Source organism: Salvelinus fontinalis, chromosome 32 (genome assembly GCF_029448725.1).
Source record: "Salvelinus fontinalis isolate EN_2023a chromosome 32, ASM2944872v1, whole genome shotgun sequence".
In the NCBI taxonomy this organism is placed as follows: Eukaryota; Metazoa; Chordata; class Actinopteri; order Salmoniformes; family Salmonidae; genus Salvelinus; species Salvelinus fontinalis.
In genome coordinates, this window is record NC_074696.1 from 8861630 (window position 1) to 8886021 (window position 24392).

Consider the following 24392-nt stretch of genomic DNA (forward strand, 5'->3'; position numbering starts at 1 on the left):
CACCCTGGTTCGAATCCAGGCTGTATCACAAACGGCCGTGAGAGTCCCATAGGGCAGCGCACAATTGGTCCAACGTTGTCCGGGTTTGACGGTGGAGGCCGTCATTGTAGATAAGACTTTCTTAACTGACTTGCCTAGTTAAGGATGAATGCTGATTTTAAGTGCCAAAATGACAGTGTCTCGGGGGGGACATCATCCTGGTTTGTCCCATAGGAGGGTTGCCCTCTTTAAAATCTCCTCCTGTGTCTAGTCTTGCCCGTGGTGAATGCTCCTGTTTTGGTAATGGACATCAGGCCTCACGCAATAACTGTTGGGAGGGGGTTGGATTCCCAAAATACTTAGAATACCCCCCTGGCCCAAACCAAACTGTCCCAACGTTTCTAGTGTAGACTACAATCCTCTTCTGTTGTTCTTAATTTAGTTTTATAATGATCTCACAGCAGACCTAAACATGGGAGACTAAACCCTCACTCCTCACACTGCTGTATCAGATAGAGGAAATTCGAGGCTTCCCATGCACAAGCTGTGGGCGGGCATGAATGCATGGAACCATCTGGACACATCACGATGACACACACACACACACACACACACACACACACACACACACACACACACACACACACACACACACACACACACACACACACACACACACACACACACACACACACACACACACACACACACACACACACACACACACACACACACACACACACACACACACACACACACACACACACACACACACACACACACACACACACACACACACACACACACACACACACACACACACACACACACACACACACACACACACACACACACACACACACACACACACACACACACACACACACACACACACACACACACACACACACACACACACACACACACACACACACACACACACACACACACACACACACACACACACACACACACACACACACACACACACACACACACACACACACACACACACACACACACACACACACACACACACACACACACACACACACACACACACACACACACACACACACACACACACACACACACACACACACACACACACACACACACACACACACACACACACACACACACACACACACACACACACACACACACACACACACACACACACACACACACACACACACACACACACACACACACACACACACACACACACACACACACACACACACACACACACACACACACACACACACACACACACACACACACACACACACACACACACACACACACACACACACACACACACACACACACACACACACACACACACACACACACACACACACACACACACACACACACACCCCCCCCCCCCCAATACTGTCTTGGGCCTTGGGGTGAGGCAGCATCACACATCATTACAGCAGGCTTCTGTGTGGGCTAAAAACTATTCTGATTTGAACTAAAGGTGTAAGATCATGTGAACGTTATCCCAGCCCCTGTGGTGGTGGTTGTGGCTTGCAGGCAGAAGGCCAGATTGTGACATCATCTTCTAATGCAACTAAACACCTGGATGGTTCCTTTCAAACAGGATTCTCCACCTGGTGGCCTGCGGGTCTTTTTTGGGTTCTTTTTTTGCCCCCGCCAATTTAAATATAATTTATATTGTTAGACATAAGACTGCTTCTGGTAATGGGTCTGGTGCCCAGTCTGGCTGTTTCTGGTAACGGGTCTGGTGCCCAGTCTGGCTGTTTCTGGTAACACGTCTGGTGCCCAGTCTGGCTGTTTCTGGTAACAGGTCTGGTGCCCAGTCTGGCTGTTTCTGGTAACAGGTCTGGTGCCCAGTCTGGCTGTTTCTGGTAACAGGTCTGGTGCCCAGTCTGGCTGTTTCTGGTAACAGGTCTGGTGCCCAGTCTGGCTGTTTCTGGTAACGGGTCTGGTGCCCAGTCTGGCTGTTTCTGGTAACAGGTCTGGTGCCCAGTCTGGCTGTTTCTGGTAACAGGTCTGGTGCTATGACTGGCTGTTTCTGTTAACAGGTCTGGTGCCCAGTCTGGCTGTTTCTGGTAACAGGTCTGGTGCTATGACTGGCTGTTTCTGTTAACAGGTCTGGTGCCCAGTCTGGCTGTTTCTGGTAACAGGTCTGGTGCTATGACTGGCTGTTTCTGGTAACAGGTCTGGTGCTATGACTGGCTGTTTCTGGTAACAGGTCTGGTGCCCAGTCTGGCTGTTTCTGGTAACAGGTCTGGTGCTATGACTGCACAAATGCTGAGTTGGGGCAGCTTGCCCAGTGGTCAGTCGACTGGCTGATCAGGCACTTCCTGCTACCTCAGCAATTAACTCTCCTGAATAAATGTTTTTGTCTGCCAGCTGAATGCTGGAGAATAGAGCTCTGTCTGTGGGCTGCATCTCTGTGGGGCCAGTGTAGTCTGTGTGTGTTTCCGCTGTGTGTGTGTGTTAGGTTTATGACGGTCAGAGAGAAGTTTACTTGGGCTACATGTAAGCCTCTATTTGCATATCTGGTGCGTGTGAGTGTGGACTCATCACATACTCCGGTGTATTTTTACCCATGTGGCCGTGCTCTGTTTCCAGGAGCTTGTTTATACTGGGCTCATATACCCCCGTGTCCTCACCAAGTCTACACTCTGGGATCTGAGACATACACACACATGCAGTCGACTTCCTATGGAAGAGTCTCTTGTTCCTTGGAAAGTGTGTTACTTCTCTTGAGTGTTTTTCCTGCCGACTGTTGCTAGACTTAATTTTGTTAATGGCCTAATCGTTCTATGACAAAATTTGTAATAAAAAAAAATACTGTTTAAGGATTAGTTGAGCTTATTTTTATAAATATGATCTAACTTGTGTGTGTGTGTGTGTGTGTGTGTGTGCGCGCTTCAGAGCCGTCAGCCAGTCCAGCGAAGGATAACCACAGGATGAACAGCTACAAGAACAAAGCCCTGAATGTGGAGGAGATGAGACGCAGGAGAGAGGAGGAGGGTGTCCAGCTGAGGAAGCAGAAACGAGAGCAACAGGTACACAACATAACCCACCTATAGAACGCCTGGCCTAGAACGCCTGGCCTAGAACGCCTGGCCTAGAACGCCTGGCCTAGAACGCCTGGCCTAGAACGCCTGGCCTAGAACGCCTGGCCTAGAACGCCTGGCCTAGAACGCCTGGCCTAGAACGCCTGGCCTAGAACGCCTGGCCTAGAACGCCTGGCCTAGAACGCCTGGCCTAGAACGCCTGGCCTAGAACGCCTGGCCTAGAACGCCTGGCCTAGAACGCCTGGCCTAGAACGCCTGGCCTAGAACGCCTGGCCTAGAACGCCTGGCCTAGAACGCCTGGCCTAGAACGCCTGGCCTAGAACGCCTGGCCTAGAACGCCTGGCCTAGAACGCCTGGCCTAGAACGCCTGGCCTAGAACGCCTGGCTTAGAACGCCTGGCTTAGAACGCCTGGCTTAGAACGCCTGGCTTAGAACGCCTGGCTTAGAACGCCTGGCTTAGAACGCCTGGCCTAGAACGCCTGGCCTAGAACGCCTGGCCTAGAACGCCTGGCCCACTGCTAGTGTCTAAACAGGAGAGGTACAGAACATAACACCTTTTTAAAAACATATATTTTTACCTTTATTTATACAGGTTTTTTCTCATTGAGAGAACATCTCTTTTCCAAGAGAGACCTGGTCCAATAGCAGCAGGGGGAACCACGTTTCAGACAAAACAACTTACATACACAACACTAAACTAAACTATAAACACACATGCACTACAACAAAAACATATTACATTAAAAACACAAACATCTTGACTAAAGACAATTACACTCTTCTATGATATATATATACATCGATCAAGTGTTTAAACTCCACCAACGAAACTAGATCGTCACATTTTAAAATGTTCAGGAGAGAATTCCAGAACCACGGAGCTGAGTAACTAAAACTATTTCTACCATGACCTGTTCTAATGTTTGGTTCTGTTAGAAGTAAATGAGAATGGGACCGTAATTGATATTTATTTACCAACTAAAATATGTCCTTATAAATCAGTGTATACCAGTGTTTAAGACTACTCAAGGTCAATGACGACCAGCCAACAGCGCTGTAGAGATCACGATGATGTGTTAGACGTTTCTGATTTGTAATGAACCTGAGGGCTGCATGATACACTGAATCAAGTGCTGTCAGGGTAGTGGCTGAGGACTGCATGATACACTGAATCAAGTGCTCTCAGGGTAGTGGCTGAGGGCTGCATGATACACTGAATCAAGTGCTGTCAGGGTAGTGGCTGAGGGCTGCATGATACACTGAATCAAGTGCTCTCAGGGTAGTGGCTGAGGGCTGCATGATACACTGAATCAAGTGCTCTCAGGGTAGTGGCTGAGGGCTGCATGATACACTGAATCAAGTGCTCTCAGGGTAGTGGCTGAGGACTGCATGATACACTGAATCAAGTGCTCTCAGGGTAGTGGTTGAGGACTGCATGATACACTGAATCAAGGGCTCTCAGGGTAGTGGTTGAGGGCTGCATGATACACTGAATCAAGTGCTCTCAAGGTAGTGGCCGAGGGCTGCATGATACACTGAATCAAGTGCTCTCAGGGTAGTGGCTGAGGGCTGCATGATACACTGAATCAAGTGCTCTCAGGGTAGTGGCTGAGGGCTGCATGATACACTGAATCAAGTGCTGTCAGGGTAGTGGCTGAGGACTGCATGATACACTGAATCAAGTGCTCTCAGGGTAGTGGTTGAGGACTGCATGATACACTGAATCAAGGGCTCTCAGGGTAGTGGTTGAGGGCTGCATGATACACTGAATCAAGTGCTCTCAGGGTAGTGGTTGAGGGCTGCATGATACACTGAATCAAGTGCTCTCAGGGTAGTGGTTGAGGGCTGCATGATACACTGAATCAAGTGCTCTCAGGGTAGTGGCTGAGGGCTGCATGATACACTGAATCAAGTGCTCTCAAGGTAGTGGCCGAGGGCTGCATGATACACTGAATCAAGTGCTCTCAGGGTAGTGGTTGAGGGCTGCATGATACACTGAATCAAGTGCTCTCAAGGTAGTGGCCGAGGGCTGCATGATACACTGAATCAAGTGCTCTCAGGGTAGTGGCCGAGGGCTGCATGATACACTGAATCAAGTGCTCTCAGGGTAGTGGCTGAGGGCTGCATGATACACTGAATCAAGGGCTCTCAGGGTAGTGGCTGAGGACTGCATGATACACTGAATCAAGTGCTCTCAGGGTAGTGGTTGAGGGCTGCATGATACACTGAATCAAGTGCTCTCAGGGTAGTGGCCGAGGGCTGCATGATACACTGAATCAAGTGCTCTCAGGGTAGTGGCTGAGGCCTGCATATATATATAACATTACTAAAATCTAAAACCGACAGTAATGTACATCGTACCAGCTCCTTCCTGGCCTCAAAAGAAAAACAAGCCTTATGCCGGTAATAAAATCCTATTTTCAGCTTGAGCTTCCTTATCAAGTTCTCTACATGCACAGTGAAGCTCCGCTTATCATCAACCCACACACCCAAATATGTGTACACTTTAACTTGCTCTATAGTATGTCCAGCCAATGTAGCAATGACATGATTAGTGACATGCCTGGCATTTGAAAATACCATGCATTTTGTTTTACCTGAATTTAGAACCAGCTTTAAATCATACAGATTCTGTTATATGATGTTAAATGCTCTTTGGGCATTTTCAAAAGCTAACACCTAGCCTGGAACACCTAGCCTGGAACACCTAGCCTGGAACACCTAGCCTGGAACACCTAGCCTGGAACACCTAGCCTGGAACACCTAGCCCACATGTATAACACCTAGCACAGCTTACCACACACGGCCTAAGCAGAACACACACACACACACAGAGAGAGAAACTGATCTGCTGTTGCTTTCCTGTATTTGGCAGCTGTTCAAGAGGAGAAACGTTGACATGTTGAACGAGGAGGGAGTCATGTTTGAGAGTCCACTGGTCGACTCGTATGTGGACTCCACAGCCACAGAGGAAGGAGTCCTAACTAGACGCCTGGTGGAAATGCTCTTCTCCGAGGACCCAGAGCTTCAACTCACTACAACACAGACATTCAGGAAACTACTGTCCAAAGGTACCAGGCTGTTCAGTGAATATTATCAGGATATTTTGTAACCTGTCTGTGTATAGCCCTGCCCTTCACTCCTTGTACTGGGGACCCCCGGGCTGTTGTACCTCCGGGGGGGCTGTTGTACCTCCTGGGGGGCTGTTGTACCTCCTGGGGGGCTGTTGTCCCTCCTGGGGGGCTGTTGTCCCTCCTGGGGGGCTGTTGTCCCTCCAGGGGGGCTGTTGTCCCTCCAGGGGGGCTGTTGTCCCTCCTGGGGGGCTGTTGTCCCACCTGGGGGGCTGTTGTCCCTCCTGGGGGGCTGTTGTCCCTCCTGGGGGGCTGTTGTCCCTCCTGGGGGGCTGTTGTCCCTCCTGGGGGGTTGTTGTCCCTCCTACCTCCTGGGGGGCTCTTGTCCCTCCGGCTCCATGCCCAACACTAACTGGGCTGATTCGGCTACCTCTCTCTAGGGTGATAAAGGTTGTGAGTCCATGGTGCTAATTGTTAGACCTCATATATTCTCTGTCTGATCTGTTCCAAGAACCCAATCCACCTATTGACGAGGTCATCAACACCCCGGGCATTGTAGAGAGGTTTGTAGAGTTCCTCAAGATGAGCGTCAACTGCACATTACAGGTGAGACCTTGTAAATATAAGGAAACAGTTTGTATTGGTAAAATAGAAAAGTTAACCCAGACAAATACTAGAAACTTAAGAGAATGATCAGGCTTTTCATTTGCTACTAATACATTGTGGATGTCATTGTAAATTATTGCTGTCTACAATAACATTTATGTCAAGTTTTATTACACAATACCGATGTCATTAATAAAGTGTGTGTGTGTGTGTGTGTGTGTGTGTGTGTGTGTGTGTGTGTGTGTGTGTGTGTGTGTGTGTGTGTGTGTGTGTAGTTTGAGGCAGCCTGGGCCCTGACCAACATAGCATCAGGTACTTCCATGCAGACTAACATAGTAATCGAGGCAGGAGCAGTACCCATCTTTATAGAACTTCTCAACTCGGACTTCGAAGATGTTCAGGAACAGGTAAAGGCCCGACTCCGTGTACATCTGAACAGTCATGGCTTGTATTACAAGACGTGTACATATGAACAGTCATGGGGAAAAAATTTATTACAAGACCGTCGATTAATTTATACCTAGCTGTGGTGTTGGACCTAGTATGATCAGAACCTGCTTTTCTCTCTGTCTCTCTCTCTCTCTCTCTCTCTGTGTCTCTCTCTCTCTCTCTCTCTCTCTCTCTCTCTCTCTGTGTCTCTCTCTCTGTGTCTCTCTCTCTCTCTCTGTCTCTCTCTCTCTCTCTCTCTCTCTGTGTCTCTCTCTCTCTCTCTGTGTGTCTGTCTGTCTGTCTCTCTGTCTTTCTCTGTCTCTCTCTCCCAGGCGGTGTGGGCTTTGGGTAACATAGCAGGGGACAGTGCAGTGTGCAGAGACTACGTACTCAACTGTAATATCCTGCCACCACTATTAATGTGAGCACACACAATCACACAACTGTTTTTGTTGATGTGTCAGTGAAATCAGAGTGGAGGTCCTGTGTCCTCTGATATCTACTGCTCTCATGGTTCCTCTCCAGGCTTCTGACTAAATCCACCAGACTGACCATGACCAGGAATGCAGTGTGGGCTCTGTCTAACCTGTGCAGGGGGAAGAGCCCCCCACCTGTATTTGAAAAGGTAATACCCTAACCCCACCCATGGTCCCAACCACCCCCCCCCCCCCTTCTCCAGCCCCTCGAACCTTTACTCAGGTATCAGATCAGAAGACAATGAATTCATCTAATATAGAGATGGTTTAATTTAGACTTCCATAGGGCTCTTTGGATACATCTAATATAGAGATGGTTTCATTTAGACTTCCATAGGGCTCTTTGGGTACATCTAATATAGAGATGGTTTCATTTAGACTTCCATAGGGGTCTTTGGATACATCTAATATAGAGATGGTTTCATTTAGACTTCCATAGGGCTCTTTGGATACATCTAATATAGAGATGGTTTCATTTAGACTTCCATAGGGCTCTTTGGATACATCTAATATAGAGATGGTTTCATTTAGACTTCCATAGGGCTCTTTGGATACATCTAATATAGAGATGGTTTCATTTAGACTTCCATAGGGCTCTTTGGATACATCTAATATAGAGATGGTTTAATTTAGACTTCCATTGGGCTCTTTGGATAAATCTAATATAGAGATGGTTTCATTTGGACTTCCATAGGGCTCTTTGGATACATCTAATATAGAGATGGTTTCATTTAGACTTCCATAGGGCTCTTTGGATACATCTAATATAGAGATGGTTTCATTTAGACTTCCATAGGGCTCTTTGGATACATCTAATATAGAGATGGTTTAATTTAGACTTCCATAGGGGTCTTTGGATACATCTAATATAGAGATGGTTTCATTTAGACTTCCATAGGGCTCTTTGGATTAGGTCGACAGAGGTCGACCGATTATGATTTTTCAATACCGATACCGATTATTGGAGGACAAAAAAGCCGATACCGATTAATCGACCGATTTTAAAAATGAAAAAATAAATAATAATAATAATAATAATAAAAAATGAAGAAAAAAAAATATGTATCATACACACACACAAATTTTTTTGTAATAATGACAATTGCAACAATACTGAATGAACAATGAACACTTATTTTAACTTAATATAATACATAAATAAAATCTATTTAGTCTCAAATAACATGAACATATGTTAAAACGAACCACCAGCTTTCATGGGTCTTCAATATTCCCAGTTAAGAAGTTTTGGGTTGTAGTGCAGAAAGCATAGCTTGTCTGCATGGTCCCCTGTCAGTCTGCTCCTCCGCGAAACACAGACCTTATTTGAAGTAGATCAAGACATTCTCTATGGAAGACATGAACGGTGAAATAACGAAGGAACCCCTGTGAAGTTCAGCTGTAAGTTATTACATGAATTATAACGCGTTGACTATTTCTCTCTAAACCATATACCTTTGACTAATCCGGAAACTATCACCTCGAAAACAAAATGTTTATGCCGTTCTGTATTTTATCTAACGGGTGGCATCCATGAGTCTAAATATTCCTGTTACATTGCACAACCTTCAATGTTATTTCATAATTAGGTAAAATTCTTGCAAATTAGTTCGCAAAGAGCCAGGCGGCCCAAACTGTATCATATACCCTGACTCTGCGTGCAATGAACGCAAGAGAAATGACACAATTTCACCTGGTTAATATTGCCTGCTAACCTGGATTTCTTTTAGCTGAATATGCAGGTTTAAAAATATATACTTGTGTATTGATTTTAAGGCATTGATGTTTATGGTTAAGTACACATTGGAGCAATGACAGTCATTGATTGATTGTTTTTTTATAAGATAAGTTTAATGCTAGCTAGCAATTTACCTTAGCTTACTGCATTCGCGTAACAGGCCGGCTCCTCGTGGAGTGCAATGTAATCAGGTGTTAGAGCATTGGACTAGTTAACTGTAAGGTTGCAAGATTAGATCCCCCGAGCTGACAAGGTTAAAAATCTGTCGTTCTGCCTCGTTCCTAGGCCGTCATTGAAAATAAGAATGTGTTTTTAACTGACTTGCCTAGTTAAATAAAGATTAAATAAAGGTGTACATTTAAAAAAATATATATATATTTTTTTTTACATCGGCTAATCGATGTACTCGTCTAGTGTGGCAGAACGGCAAGGACCGGCTCTGGGGAAGTTCAATCTCGCGCTTCTCTGCGAGGGCTGATGTTTTTTAATGAGCTTTTAGACAGGAACACGTGCCAGGCTGGGACACTCCCACTACTGCGGAGCCTCCAGTGACGTCAACACGGTTAACTTTGACCCTTTCAGAAGTGTTGGTCAGCTTCTCTTTAGTGACCGCTTGAAATGGTGACAGTGGGCAGGTGATCCAATCATGTAGTCAGGTGTAGACCTGTGTTAATTTGAAGATTTTTGGCTGTAATTGTTCTGAGAAGTGTTGATTGTCATTATTCCTACTGAGGGAAACATTTTTTGAGGGGTTCTGGGTCTCTTCGGGGAAAAACGTCAAACTTCACTCACACACTCTTAGAACCCAGATCAACAGTTCCTCTGTCCCCCCAGGTGTCCCCCTGTCTGCAGGTCCTGTCTAGACTGTTGTTCAGCAGCGATTCAGATCTGTTAGCAGACGCCTGCTGGGCTCTGTCCTACCTCTCTGATGGACCCAACGAGAAGATCCAGGCTGTCATCGACTCTGGCGTCTGCAGGCGCCTCGTAGAGCTGCTCATGTGAGTGTGTGTGTTTCTGCAGGCGCCTCGTAGAGCTGCTCATGTGAGTGTGTGTGTTTCTGCAGGCGCATCGTAGAGCTGCTCATGTGAGTGTGTGTGTTTCTGCAGGCGCCTCGTAGAGCTGCTCATGTGAGTGTGTGTGTGTTTCTGCAGGCGCATCGTAGAGCTGCTCATGTGAGTGTGTGTGTTTCTGCAGGCGCCTCGTAGAGCTGCTCATGTGAGTGTGTGTGTGTGTTTCTGCAGGCGCCTCGTAGAGCTGCTCATGTGAGTGTGTGTGTGTTTCTGCAGGCGCCTCGTAGAGCTGCTCATGTGAGTGTGTGTGTGTTTCTGCAGGCGCCTCGTAGAGCTGCTCATGTGAGTGTGTGTGTTTCTGCAGGCGCCTCGTAGAGTTGCTTGTGTGTGTGTGTGTGCAGACTTCAGGAGGTTCAGCGTAGTAACTTTTGAATGTTCTCTCTGTCAGGCACACAGACTACAAGGTGGCGTCTCCTGCTCTGAGAGCAGTGGGGAACATCGTTACTGGAGACGACATTCAGACACAGGTGGTGTTGAACTGTTCAGCCCTGCCCTGTCTGCTCCACCTGCTGAGTAGTCCTAAAGAGTCCATCCGGAAAGAAGCCTGCTGGACCATCTCTAACATCACAGCTGGCAACAGGGCTCAGATACAGGTGAGGTCCAGACTTGACAGACTTGACAGACTTGACAGACTTGACAGACTTGACAGACTTGACAGACTTGACAGACTTGACAGACTTGACAGACTTGACAGACACGACAGACACGACAGACACGACAGACACGACAGACACGACAGACACGACAGACACGACAGACACGACAGACACGACAGACACGACAGACACGACAGACACGACAGACAGGACACGACAGACAGGACACGACAGACAGGACACGACAGACAGGACACGACAGACAGGACACGACAGACAGGACACGACAGACAGGACACGACAGACAGGACACGACAGACAGGACACGACAGACAGGACACGACAGACAGGACACGACAGACAGGACACGACAGACAGGACACGACAGACAGGACACGACAGACAGGACACGACAGACAGGACACGACAGACAGGACACGACAGACAGGACACGACAGACAGGACACGACAGACAGGACACGACAGACAGGACACGACAGACAGGACACGACAGACAGGACACGACAGACAGGACACGACAGACAGGACACGACACGACACGACACGACACGACACGACACGACACGACACGACACGACACGACACGACAGCACAGGACACGACAGACAGGACACGACACGACACGACACGACACGACAGCACAGGACACGACACGACAGCACAGGACACGACAGACAGGACACGACACGACACGACACGACACGACAGCACAGGACACGACACGACAGGACACGACAGACAGGACACGACAGACAGGACACGACAGACAGGACACGACAGACACGACACGACAGGACACGACACGACAGGACACGACAGGACACGACACGACACGACACGACACGACACGACACGACACGACACGACACGACACGACACGACACGACACGACACGACACGACACGACACGACACGACACGACAGACAGGACAGACAGGACACGACAGACAGGACACGACAGGACACGACACGACACGACAGGACAGGACAGGACACGACAGGACAGACAGGACACGACAGACAGGACACGACAGACAGGACACGACAGACAGGACAGGACAGACAGGACAGGACAGGACACGACAGACAGGACAGGACACGACAGACAGGACAGGACACGACAGACAGGACAGGACACGACAGACAGGACAGGACACGACAGACAGGACAGGACACGACACGACAGACACGACACGACAGACAGGACACGACAGACAGGACACGACAGACAGGACACGACAGACAGGACACGACAGACAGGACACGACAGACAGGACACGACAGACAGGACACGACAGACAGGACACGACAGACAGGACACGACACGACAGACAGGACACGACACGACAGACAGGACAGGACAAGACAGGACACGACAGACAGGACACGACACGACAGACAGGACACGACAGACAGGACACGACAGACAGGACACGACAGACAGGACACGACAGACAGGACACGACAGACAGGACACGACAGACAGGACACGACAGACAGGACACGACAGACAGGACACGACAGACAGGACACGACAGACAGGACACGACAGACAGGACAGGACACGACAGACAGGACACGACAGACAGGACACGACAGACAGGACACGACAGACAGGACACGACAGACAGGACACGACAGACAGGACACGACAGACAGGACACGACAGACAGGACACGACAGACAGGACACGACACGACGGACAGGACACGACACGACGGACAGGACAGGACACGACGGACAGGACAGGACACGACGGACAGGACAGGACACGACGGACAGGACAGGACACGACGGACAGGACAGGACACGACGGACAGGACAGGACACGACAGACAGGACAGGACACGACAGACAGGACAGGACACGACAGACAGGACAGGACACGACAGACAGGACAGGACACGACAGACAGGACAGGACACGACAGACAGGACAGGACACGACAGACAGGACAGGACACGACAGACAGGACAGGACACGACAGACAGGACAGGACACGACAGACAGGACAGGACACGACAGACAGGACAGGACACGACAGACAGGACAGGACACGACAGACAGGACAGGACACGACAGACAGGACAGGACACGACAGACAGGACAGGACACGACAGACAGGACAGGACACGACAGACAGGACAGGACACGACAGACAGGACAGGACACGACAGACAGGACAGGACACGACAGACAGGACAGGACACGACAGACAGGACAGGACACGACAGACAGGACAGGACACGACAGACAGGACACGACAGACAGGACACGACAGACAGGACACGACAGACAGGACACGACAGACAGGACACGACAGACAGGACACGACAGACAGGACAGACAGGACACGACACGACAGGACACGACACGACAGGACACGACACGACAGACAGGACAGGACAGGACACGACAGACAGGACAGACAGGACAGGACAGGACACGACAGACAGGACAGGACAGACAGGACACGACAGACAGGACACGACAGACAGGACACGACAGACAGGACACGACAGACAGGACACGACAGACAGGACACGACAGGACACGACAGGACACGACAGACAGGACAGGACACGACACGACAGACAGGACAGGACACGACACGACAGACAGGACAGGACACGACACGACAGACAGGACAGGACACGACACGACAGACAGGACAGGACACGACACGACAGACAGGACAGGACACGACACGACAGGACAGGACACGACACGACACGACAGACAGGACACGACAGACAGGACACGACAGACAGGACACGACAGACAGGACACGACAGACAGGACACGACAGACAGGACACGACAGACAGGACACGACAGACAGGACACGACAGACAGGACAGGACACGACAGACAGGACAGGACAGACAGGACAGGACAGACAGGACACGACAGACAGGACAGGACAGACAGGACAGGACACGACAGACAGGACACGACAGACAGGACACGACAGACAGGACACGACAGACAGGACACGACAGACAGGACAGACAGGACACGACACGACAGACAGGACACGACAGACAGGACACGACAGACAGGACACGACAGACAGGACACGACAGACAGGACAGGACACGACAGACAGGACAGGACAGACAGGACAGGACAGACAGGACACGACAGACAGGACAGGACAGACAGGACAGGACACGACAGACAGGACACGACAGACAGGACACGACAGACAGGACACGACAGACAGGACACGACAGACAGGACAGACAGGACACGACACGACACGACAGACAGGACACGACAGACAGGACACGACAGACAGGACAGGACACGACAGACAGGACAGGACACGACAGACAGGACAGGACACGACAGACAGGACAGGACACGACAGACAGGACAGGACACGACAGACAGGACAGGACAGACAGGACAGACAGGACACGACAGACAGGACACGACAGACAGGACACGACAGACAGGACACGACAGACAGGACACGACAGGACACGACAGACAGGACACGACACGACAGACAGGACACGACAGACAGGACACGACAGACAGGACACGACACGACACGACAGACAGGACACGACAGACAGGACACGACAGACAGGACACGACACGACAGGACACGACAGACAGGACAGGACACGACAGACAGGACACGACAGACAGGACACGACAGACAGGACACGACAGACAGGACACGACAGACAGGACAGACAGGACACGACACGACACGACAGACAGGACACGACAGACAGGACACGACAGACAGGACACGACAGACAGGACAGGACACGACAGACAGGACACGACAGACAGGACACGACAGACAGGACACGACAGACAGGACACGACAGACAGGACACGACAGACAGGACACGACAGACAGGACACGACAGACAGGACACGACAGACAGGACAGACAGGACACGACAGACAGGACAGGACACGACACGACACGACAGACAGGACGCGACAGACAGGACACGACAGACAGGACACGACACGACGCGACAGACAGGACGCGACAGACAGGACGCGACACGACAGGACGCGACACGACAGGACGCGACAGACAGGACGCGACACGACAGGACGCGACACGACAGGACGCGACACGACAGGACGCGACAGACAGGACGCGACAGACAGGACGCGACAGACAGGACGCGACAGACAGGACGCGACAGACAGGACACGACAGACACTACACGACAGACACTACACGACAGACACTACACTACAGACAGGACACGACACTCCACTACACTACAGACAGGACACGACACTACACTACACTACAGACAAGACACGACACGACAGACAGGACACGACAGACAGGACACGACAGACAGGACACGACAGACAGGACACGACAGACAGGACACGACAGACAGGACACGACAGACAGGACACGACAGACAGGACACGACAGACAGGACACGACAGACAGGACAGGACACGACAGACAGGACACGACACGACAGACAGGACACGACACGACAGACAGGACACGACACGACAGACAGGACACGACACGACAGACAGGACACGACAGACAGGACACGACAGACAGGACACGACAGACAGGACACGACAGACAGGACAGGACACGACAGACAGGACACGACACGACAGACAGGACACGACACGACAGACAGGACACGACACGACAGACAGGACACGACACGACAGACAGGACACGACACGACAGACAGGACAGGACAGACAGGACACGACAGACAGGACACGACAGACAGGACACGACAGACAGGACACGACAGACAGGACACGACAGACAGGACACGACAGACAGGACACGACACGACAGACAGGACACGACACGACAGACAGGACACGACACGACAGACAGGACAGGACACGACAGACAGGACACGACAGACAGGACACGACAGACAGGACACGACAGACAGGACACGACACGACAGACAGGACACGACACGACAGACAGGACACGACACGACAGACAGGACAGGACACGACAGACAGGACACGACAGACAGGACACGACAGACAGGACACGACAGACAGGACACGACAGACAGGACACGACAGACAGGACACGACAGACAGGACAGGACAGACAGGACACGACAGACAGGACAGGACAGACAGGACAGGACACGACACGACAGACAGGACAGGACACGACAGACAGGACACGACAGACAGGACAGGACAGACAGGACAGGACAGACAGGACAGGACAGACAGGACACGACAGACAGGACACGACAGACAGGACACGACACGACAGGACAGGACACGACAGACAGGACACGACAGACAGGACACGACAGACAGGACACGACAGACAGGACACGACAGACAGGACACGACAGACAGGACACGACAGACAGGACACGACAGACAGGACACGACAGACAGGACACGACACGACAGGACACGACACGACAGGACACGACACGACAGGACACGACAGACAGGACAGGACAGACAGGACACGACAGACAGGACAGGACAGGACACGACAGACAGGACAGGACACGACAGACAGGACACGACAGACAGGACACGACAGACAGGACACGACAGACAGGACACGACAGACAGGACACGACAGACAGGACAGACAGGACACGACACGACACGACAGACAGGACACGACAGACAGGACACGACAGACAGGACAGGACACGACAGACAGGACAGGACACGACAGACAGGACAGGACACGACAGACAGGACAGGACAGACAGGACACGACAGACAGGACACGACAGACAGGACACGACAGACAGGACACGACAGACAGGACACGACAGACAGGACACGACAGGACACGACAGACAGGACACGACAGACAGGACAGGACACGACACGACAGACAGGACACGACAGACAGGACACGACAGACAGGACACGACAGACAGGACAGACAGGACACGACACGACACGACAGACAGGACACGACAGACAGGACACGACAGACAGGACAGGACACGACAGACAGGACAGGACACGACAGACAGGACAGGACACGACAGACAGGACAGGACAGACAGGACACGACAGACAGGACACGACAGACAGGACGCGACAGACAGGACGCGACAGACAGGACACGACAGACAGGACACGACAGGACACGACAGACAGGACACGACAGACAGGACAGGACACGACACGACAGACAGGACACGACAGACAGGACACGACAGACAGGACACGACACGACACGACAGACAGGACACGACAGACAGGACACGACAGACAGGACACGACACGACAGGACACGACGCGACAGACAGGACGCGACAGACAGGACGCGACAGACAGGACGCGACACGACAGGACGCGACACGACAGGACGCGACACGACAGGACGCGACAGACAGGACGCGACAGACAGGACGCGACAGACAGGACGCGACAGACAGGACGCGACAGACAGGACGCGACAGACAGGACGCGACAGACAGGACGCGACAGACAGGACGCGACAGACAGGACGCGACAGACAGGACACGACAGACAGGACACGACAGACAGGACACGACAGACAGGGCACGACAGACACTACACTACAGACACGACACGACACTACACGACAGACAGGACACGACACTACACTACAGACAGGACACGACACTACAGACACGACACGACACTACAGACACGACACGACACTACAGACACGACACGACACTACACTACAGACAGGACACGACACTACAGACACGACACTACACTACAGACAGGACACGACACTACAGACAGGACACGACACTACAGACAGGACACGACACTACACTACAGACAGGACACGACACTACACTACAGACAGGACACGACACTACAGACAGGACACGACACTACACTACAGACAGGACACGACACTACACTACAGACAGGACACTACAGATAAACATCACAGCTGGTAACAGGGCTCAGATACAGGTGAGATCCAGACTTTACACACAGACAGACAGACAGACCCAACAGATAAACAGACGTGTTCATGATCGTTGTATTATCTCAGGGCTCAGATACCGTTCTCTACAGTTACAGATGCATAACACAGACTGGTACAGTACAGACACTATACAGATCCAAAGAGGTCTTCAAGATCTGGGTGATATGTCAGTCTTCCGTCTGCATAAAGGACAAAGGGCTTGTGTTGCCCCTCTCCAGTAATAGGTTGCGGGCATCTGTCTCCGCTCAACCGTTTCACTTCCTGTCGTTTCTCCTCTCCTAGACGGTGATCGACGCCAACATCTTCCCTGTGCTGATCGACATCCTGCAGAAGGCGGAGTTTCGAACCAGGAAGGAAGCAGCCTGGGCCATCACTAACGCCACCTCTGGAGGAACACCAGAACAGATCAGGTATGAAGCCACCTCACCAGGACTGATCAGGTATAAAGCCACGCCCACCTCAGCAGGACTGATCAGGTATAAAGCCACGCCCACCTCACCAGAACAGATCAGGTATAAAGCCACGCCCACCTCACCAGAACAGATCAGGTATAAAGCCACGCCCACCTCACCAGAACTGATCAGGTATAAAGCCACGCCCATCTCACCAGAACTGATCAGGTATAAAGCCACGCCCACCTCACCAGGACTGATCAGGTATAAAGCCACGCCCACCTCACCAGGACTGATCAGGTATAAAGCCACGCCCACCTCACCAGGACTGATCAGGTATAAAGCCACGCCCACCTCACCAGGACTGATCAGGTATAAAGCCACGCCCACCTCACCAGGACTGATCAGGTATAAAGCCACGCCCACCTCACCAGGACTGATCAGGTATAAAGCCACGCCCACCTCACCAGGACTGATCAGGTATAAAGCCACGCCCACCTCACCAGAACTGATCAGGTATAAAGCCACGCCCACCTCACCAGGACTGATCAGGTATAAAGCCACGCCCACCTCACCAGGACTGATCAGGTATAAAGCCACGCCCACCTCACCAGAACTGATCAGGTATAAAGCCACGCCCACCTCACCAGAACAGATCAGGTATAAAGCCACGCCCACCAGAACAGATCAGGTATAAAGCCACGCCCACCTCACCAGAACAGATCAGGTATAAAGCCACGCCCACCTCACCAGGACTGATCAGGTATAAAGCCACGCCCACCTCACCAGGACTGATCAGGTATAAAGCCACGCCCACCTCACCAGAACTGATCAGGTATAAAGCCACGCCCACCTCACCAGGACTGATCAGGTATAAAGCCACGCCCACCTCACCAGGACTGATCAGGTATAAAGCCACGCCCACCTCACCAGGACTGATCAGGTATAAAGCCACGCCCACCTCACCAGAACTGATCAGGTATAAAGCCACGCCCACCTCACCAGAACAGATCAGGTATAAAGCCACGCCCACCAGAACAGATCAGGTATAAAGCCACGCCCACCTCACCAGAACTGATCAGGTATAAAGCCACGCCCACCTCACCAGAACAGATCAGGTATAAAGCCACGCCCACCTCACCAGAACAGATCAGGTATAAAGCCACGCCCACCTCATCAGAACAGATCAGGTAGGACAGGATTAGAGAGGTGGGGGACACCTCGGCGGGACCGGATTAGAGAGGTGGGGGACACCTCGGCGGGACCGGATTAGAGAGGTGGGGGTCACCTCGGCGGGACCGGATTAGAGAGGTGGGGGTCACCTCGGCGGGACCGGATTAGAGAGGTGGGGGTCACCTCGGCGGGACCGGATTAGAGAGGTGGGGGTCACCTCGGCGGGACCGGATTAGAGAGGTGGGGGTCACCTCGGCGGGACCGGATTAGAGAGGTGGGGGTCACCTCGGCGGGACCGGATTAGAGAGGTGGGGGTCACCTCGGCGGGACCGGATTAGAGAGGTGGGGGTCACCTCGGCGGGACCGGATTAGAGAGGTGGGGGTCACCTCGGCGGGACCGGATTAGAGTGGTGGGGGTCACCTCGGCGGGACCGGATTAGAGAGGTGGGGGACACCTCGGCAGGACAGGTTTAGAGAGGTGGGGGACACCTCGGCAGGACAGGATTAGAGAGGTGGGGGACACCTCGGCAGGACAGGATTAGAGAGGTGGGGGACACCTCGGCAGGACAGGATTAGAGAGGTGGGGGACACCTCGGCAGAACCGGATTAGAGAGGTGGGGGAGACCTCGGCAGGACAGGATTAGAGAGGTGGGGGAGACCTCGGCAGGACAGGTTTAGAGAGGTGGGGGAGACCTCGGCAGGACAGGTTTAGAGAGGTGGGGGAGACCTCGGCAGGACAGGATTAGAGAGGTGGGGGACACCTCGGCAGGACAGGATTAGAGAGGTGGGGGACACCTCGGCAGGACAGGATTAGAGAGGTGGGAGACACCTCGGCAGAACCGGATTAGAGAGGTGGGGGACACCTCGGCAGAACCGGATTAGAGAGGTGGGGGACACCTCGGCAGAACCGGATTAGAGAGGTGGGGGACACCTCGGCAGAACCGGATTAGAGAGGTGGGGGACACCTCGGCAGAACCGGATTAGAGAGGTGGGGGAGACCTCGGCAGGACAGGATTAGAGAGGTGGGGGAGACCTCGGCAGGACAGGTTTAGAGAGGTGGGGGAGACCTCAGCAGGACAGGATTAGAGAGGTGGGGGACACCTCGGCAGGACAGGATTAGAAAGGTGGGGGACACCTCGGCAGGACAGGATTAGAGAGGTGGGGGACACCTCGGCAGGACAGGATTAGAGAGGTGGGGGAGACCCTGGCAGGACCGGATTAGAGAGGTGGGGGAAACCTCGGCGGGACCGTAGTAGAGAGGTGGGGGACAGTAGCATGATTAGAGAGGTGGGGGACAGTAGCATGATTAGAGAGGTGGGGGACAGTAGCGTAGTAGAGAGGTGGGGGACAGTAGCGGGACCGTAGTAGAGAGGTGGGGGACAGTAGCGGGACCGTAGTAGAGAGGTGGGGGACAGTAGCGGGACCGTAGTAGAGAGTTGGGGGACAGTAGCGGGACCGTAGTAGAGAGGTGGGGGACAGTAGCATGATTAGAGAGGTGGGGGACAGTAGCGTAGTAGAGAGGTGGGGGACAGTAGCGGGACCGTAGTAGAGAGGTGGGGGACAGTAGCGGGACCGTAGTAGAGAGGTGGGGGACAGTAGCGGGACCGTAGTAGAGAGTTGGGGGACAGTAGCGGGACCGTAGTAGAGAGGTGGGGGACAGTAGCATGACGTGTAAATAAACCAAGTCCATGTCAGTAGAGGGAAGTGGGAGGGTCTAGGGCACAGGTGTCAAACTCATTCCATGGAGGGCCGAGTGTCTGCGGGTTTTCGCTCCACCCTTGTACTTGATTGATGAATTAACATCACTAATTAGTTAGGAACTCCCCACACCTGGTTGTCTAGGGCTTTATTGAAAGGAAAGACCAAAAACCTGCAGACACAAGGCCCTCCGTGGAATGAGTTTGACACCCCTGGTCTAGGGGATTAGTGTCAGTGTTTCACCGTTTCCTCCTGGAGTCTGAGATTCCAGTCTTAGCCGTGTTTCCATGGTTTGCGTTCGGTAATACCAAAGTTGTCCCGTTATATCAAACAGGAGCTATACTCTGGTGTGTGTGTGTGAGGCTTTAGTGGAAAGCTTTTTGTCTATATTGAATTACGTTGCAGTTCTTTTTCCCTCCGTCAGTGGAATGTCACGAATGACACTAACACACGTTCTGTCTCGGGCCGCTGCATTTGTCAGGCGTCTGGATTGTACCAAACACATTCCATATTCATTATCTAGGGTCCATGTTGCTGTCACTCACACAAGTCCTGCTCTCTCTCTCTTGCGCTCTCTCTCTTCAAAGGGCTGTTATTGGCATGGGAAACATGTGTTTACATTGCCAAAGCAAGTGAAATAAACATAAAAAAATGAACCGTAGGCCTCCCCGAGGGGTGCAGCGTCACTACAGCCTGCGGTTCGATCCCAGGCTGTAGTCATTACCAGCCGTGACCGGAAGTCCCATAGGGACAAATTGGCCCAGCGTCGTTAGGGAAGGGTTTGGCCGCGGGGGCTTTACTTGGCTCATCGCGCTCTAGCGACTCCTTGTGGTGGGTCGGGCGCCTGCAGGCTGACTTCGGTTGTCAGTTGAGCTGTGTTTTTTTTTTTTTTCACCTTTATTTAACCAGGTAGGCCAGTTGAGAACAAGTTGTCATTTACAACTGCGACCTGGCCAAGATAAAGCAAAACAGTGCGACACAAACAACAACACAGAGTTACACATAAACAAACGTACAGTCAATAACACAATAGAAAAATCTATGAGCAGTGTGTGCAAATGTAGAAGAGCAGGGAGGTAAGGCAATAAATAGGCCATAGAGGTGAACTAATTACAATTTAGCATTAACACTGAAGTGTAAGATGTGCAGATGATGATATGCAAGTAGAGATACTGGGGTGTAAAAGAGCAGCAAAAAATAATAGCTATATGGAGATGAGGTAGTTGGGTGTGCTTAAAGTTAGAGAGGGCCCTTCTGCCCTTCTGCTCCACGGGAGGTTTCTGTCCTCCCTGAGCTCGCCTTAGGACACCTGCGTTACCGTTTGACAGGTGTACCGCCCCAGTCAAACTCCCCACCTGCCACTGTCCCCGGAGCGGGTCAGTGATGTAAGTCTCCAGCTTCAGTGATTTTGGCAATTTGTTCCAGTCATTGGCAGCAGAGAACTGGAAGGAAAGGCGGCCCAAGGAGGTGTTGGCTTTGGGGATGACCAGTAAAAATGTACCTGCTGGAGTTTCATCCGACACATTGGTGTAGCTGGCTTCCGGGTCAAGCGGGCGGGTGTTAAAAAGCACGGTTTGGCTCTCCAGAGCCTGTAGGGGAGTTGCAGCAATGAGACAAGACCGTAATCATGAAATTGGGGAGAAAAAGGGGCTACATTTATTTTATAAATATGAAAAACTACACTCATTCCAAAGATTTTTTTTTTCAATTGACGGATTAGAAGGCCCTTGCCTTGTCTCTCAGAGCTTTGTGGTGCTGATGTTTAGGCCGAGGTATGTATAGTTGTTTGTGTACTCTAGGGCAACGGTGTCTAGATGGAATTTGTATATTTGTTGTCCCGGCAACTGGACCCTTTTTTTGGAACACCGTTATTTTTGTCTTTCTGAGATTTACTGTCAGGGCCCAAGTCTGACAATCTCTTTCTGTCTCTCTCCCTTTTTCTCCATCTTTCATTGTCTGAAATCTCTCTCTCTAGGTACCTGGTGAACCTGGGCTGTATCAAGCCTCTGTGTGACCTGTTGACGGTGATGGACAGTAAGATAGTCCAGGTGTCTCTGAACGGTCTGGAGAACATTCTGCGACTGGGAGACCAAGAGGCCAAGCAGGATGCAGGACCCAGTGGTACCGGCATCAACCCCTACTGCTCTCTCATAGAGGAGGCCTATGGTATGTACATACACACATCAACCCCTACTGCTCTCTCATAGAGGAGGTCTATGGTATGTACATACACACATCAACCCCTACTGCTCTCTCATAGAGGAGGCCTATGGTATGTACAGCGCATTTGGAAAGTGTTCAGACCCCGTTTCCCACATTTGTTACGTTACAGGCATAGTCTGAGGATTTAAAAAAACATCAATTTCAATCTACACACAATACCCCATAATGACAACAGGTTTTTAAAACCGGAAATATGACATTTACATAAGTATTCAGACCCTTTACTCAGTACTTTGTTGAAGCACCTTTTGGCAGCGATTACAGCCTCTAGTCTTCTTTGGTATGACGCTACAAGCTTGGCACACCTGTATTTGGGTAGTTTCTCCCATTTCTTCTCTGCAGATCCTCTCAAGCTCTGTCAGATGGGGAGTGTCGCTGCACAGCTATTTTCAGGTCTCTCAAGAGATGTCCGATCGGGTTCAAGTCCGGGCTCTGGCTGGGCCATTCAAGGACATTCAGAGACTTGTCCCAAAGCCCCTCCTGCATTTTCTTGGCTGTGTGTTTATGGTCATTGTCCTGTTGGAAGGTGAACCTTCGCCCCAGCCTGAGGTCTTAAGCCCTCTGGAGCAGGTTTTCATCAAGGATCTCTCTGTACTTTGCTCCGTTCATCTTTCCCTCCATCCTGACTAGTCTCCCAGTCCCTGCCGCTGAAAATCATCCACAAAGCATGATGCTGCCACCACCATGCTTCACCGTAGGGATGGTGCCAGGTTTCCTCCAGATGTGACGCTTGGCGTTCAGGCCAAAGAGTTCAATCTTGGTTTCATCAGACCAGAGAATATTGTTTCTCATGGTCTGAGAGTCCTTTAGGTGCCTTTTGGCAAACTCCAAGCCGGCTGTCATGTGCCTTTTACTGAGGAGTGGCTTCCGTCTGGCCACTCTACCATAAAGGCCTGATTGGTGGAGTGCT

The 24392-nt window shown here is 51.4% G+C and overlaps 1 protein-coding gene across 2 annotated transcripts in view; it reads left to right on the plus strand.

Annotated features, from left to right (window-relative positions):
• LOC129830688 (importin subunit alpha-7) overlaps nt 1-24392 on the plus strand; it is a 46923-nt gene that overhangs the window by 12063 nt on the left and 10468 nt on the right. Inside the window, exons 2-11 of one of the 2 annotated variants that reach the window (XR_008755621.1) lie at nt 2896-3029; nt 5917-6112; nt 6624-6718; nt 6994-7125; nt 7480-7568; nt 7673-7772; nt 10196-10359; nt 10820-11024; nt 18279-18406; nt 23235-23531. Coding sequence is in view for 1 of the 2 variants with exons in the window: in XM_055893295.1 (XP_055749270.1) it covers nt 2896-3029; nt 5917-6112; nt 6624-6718; nt 6994-7125; nt 7480-7568; nt 7673-7772; nt 10196-10359; nt 10820-11024; nt 18279-18406; nt 23235-23425 (1434 nt within the window). In the remaining variant the exon portion in view is untranslated. The remainder of the gene's footprint in view (nt 1-2895; nt 3030-5916; nt 6113-6623; nt 6719-6993; nt 7126-7479; nt 7569-7672; nt 7773-10195; nt 10360-10819; nt 11025-18278; nt 18407-23234; nt 23532-24392) is intronic. The other variant, XM_055893295.1, reaches the window with a different exon arrangement.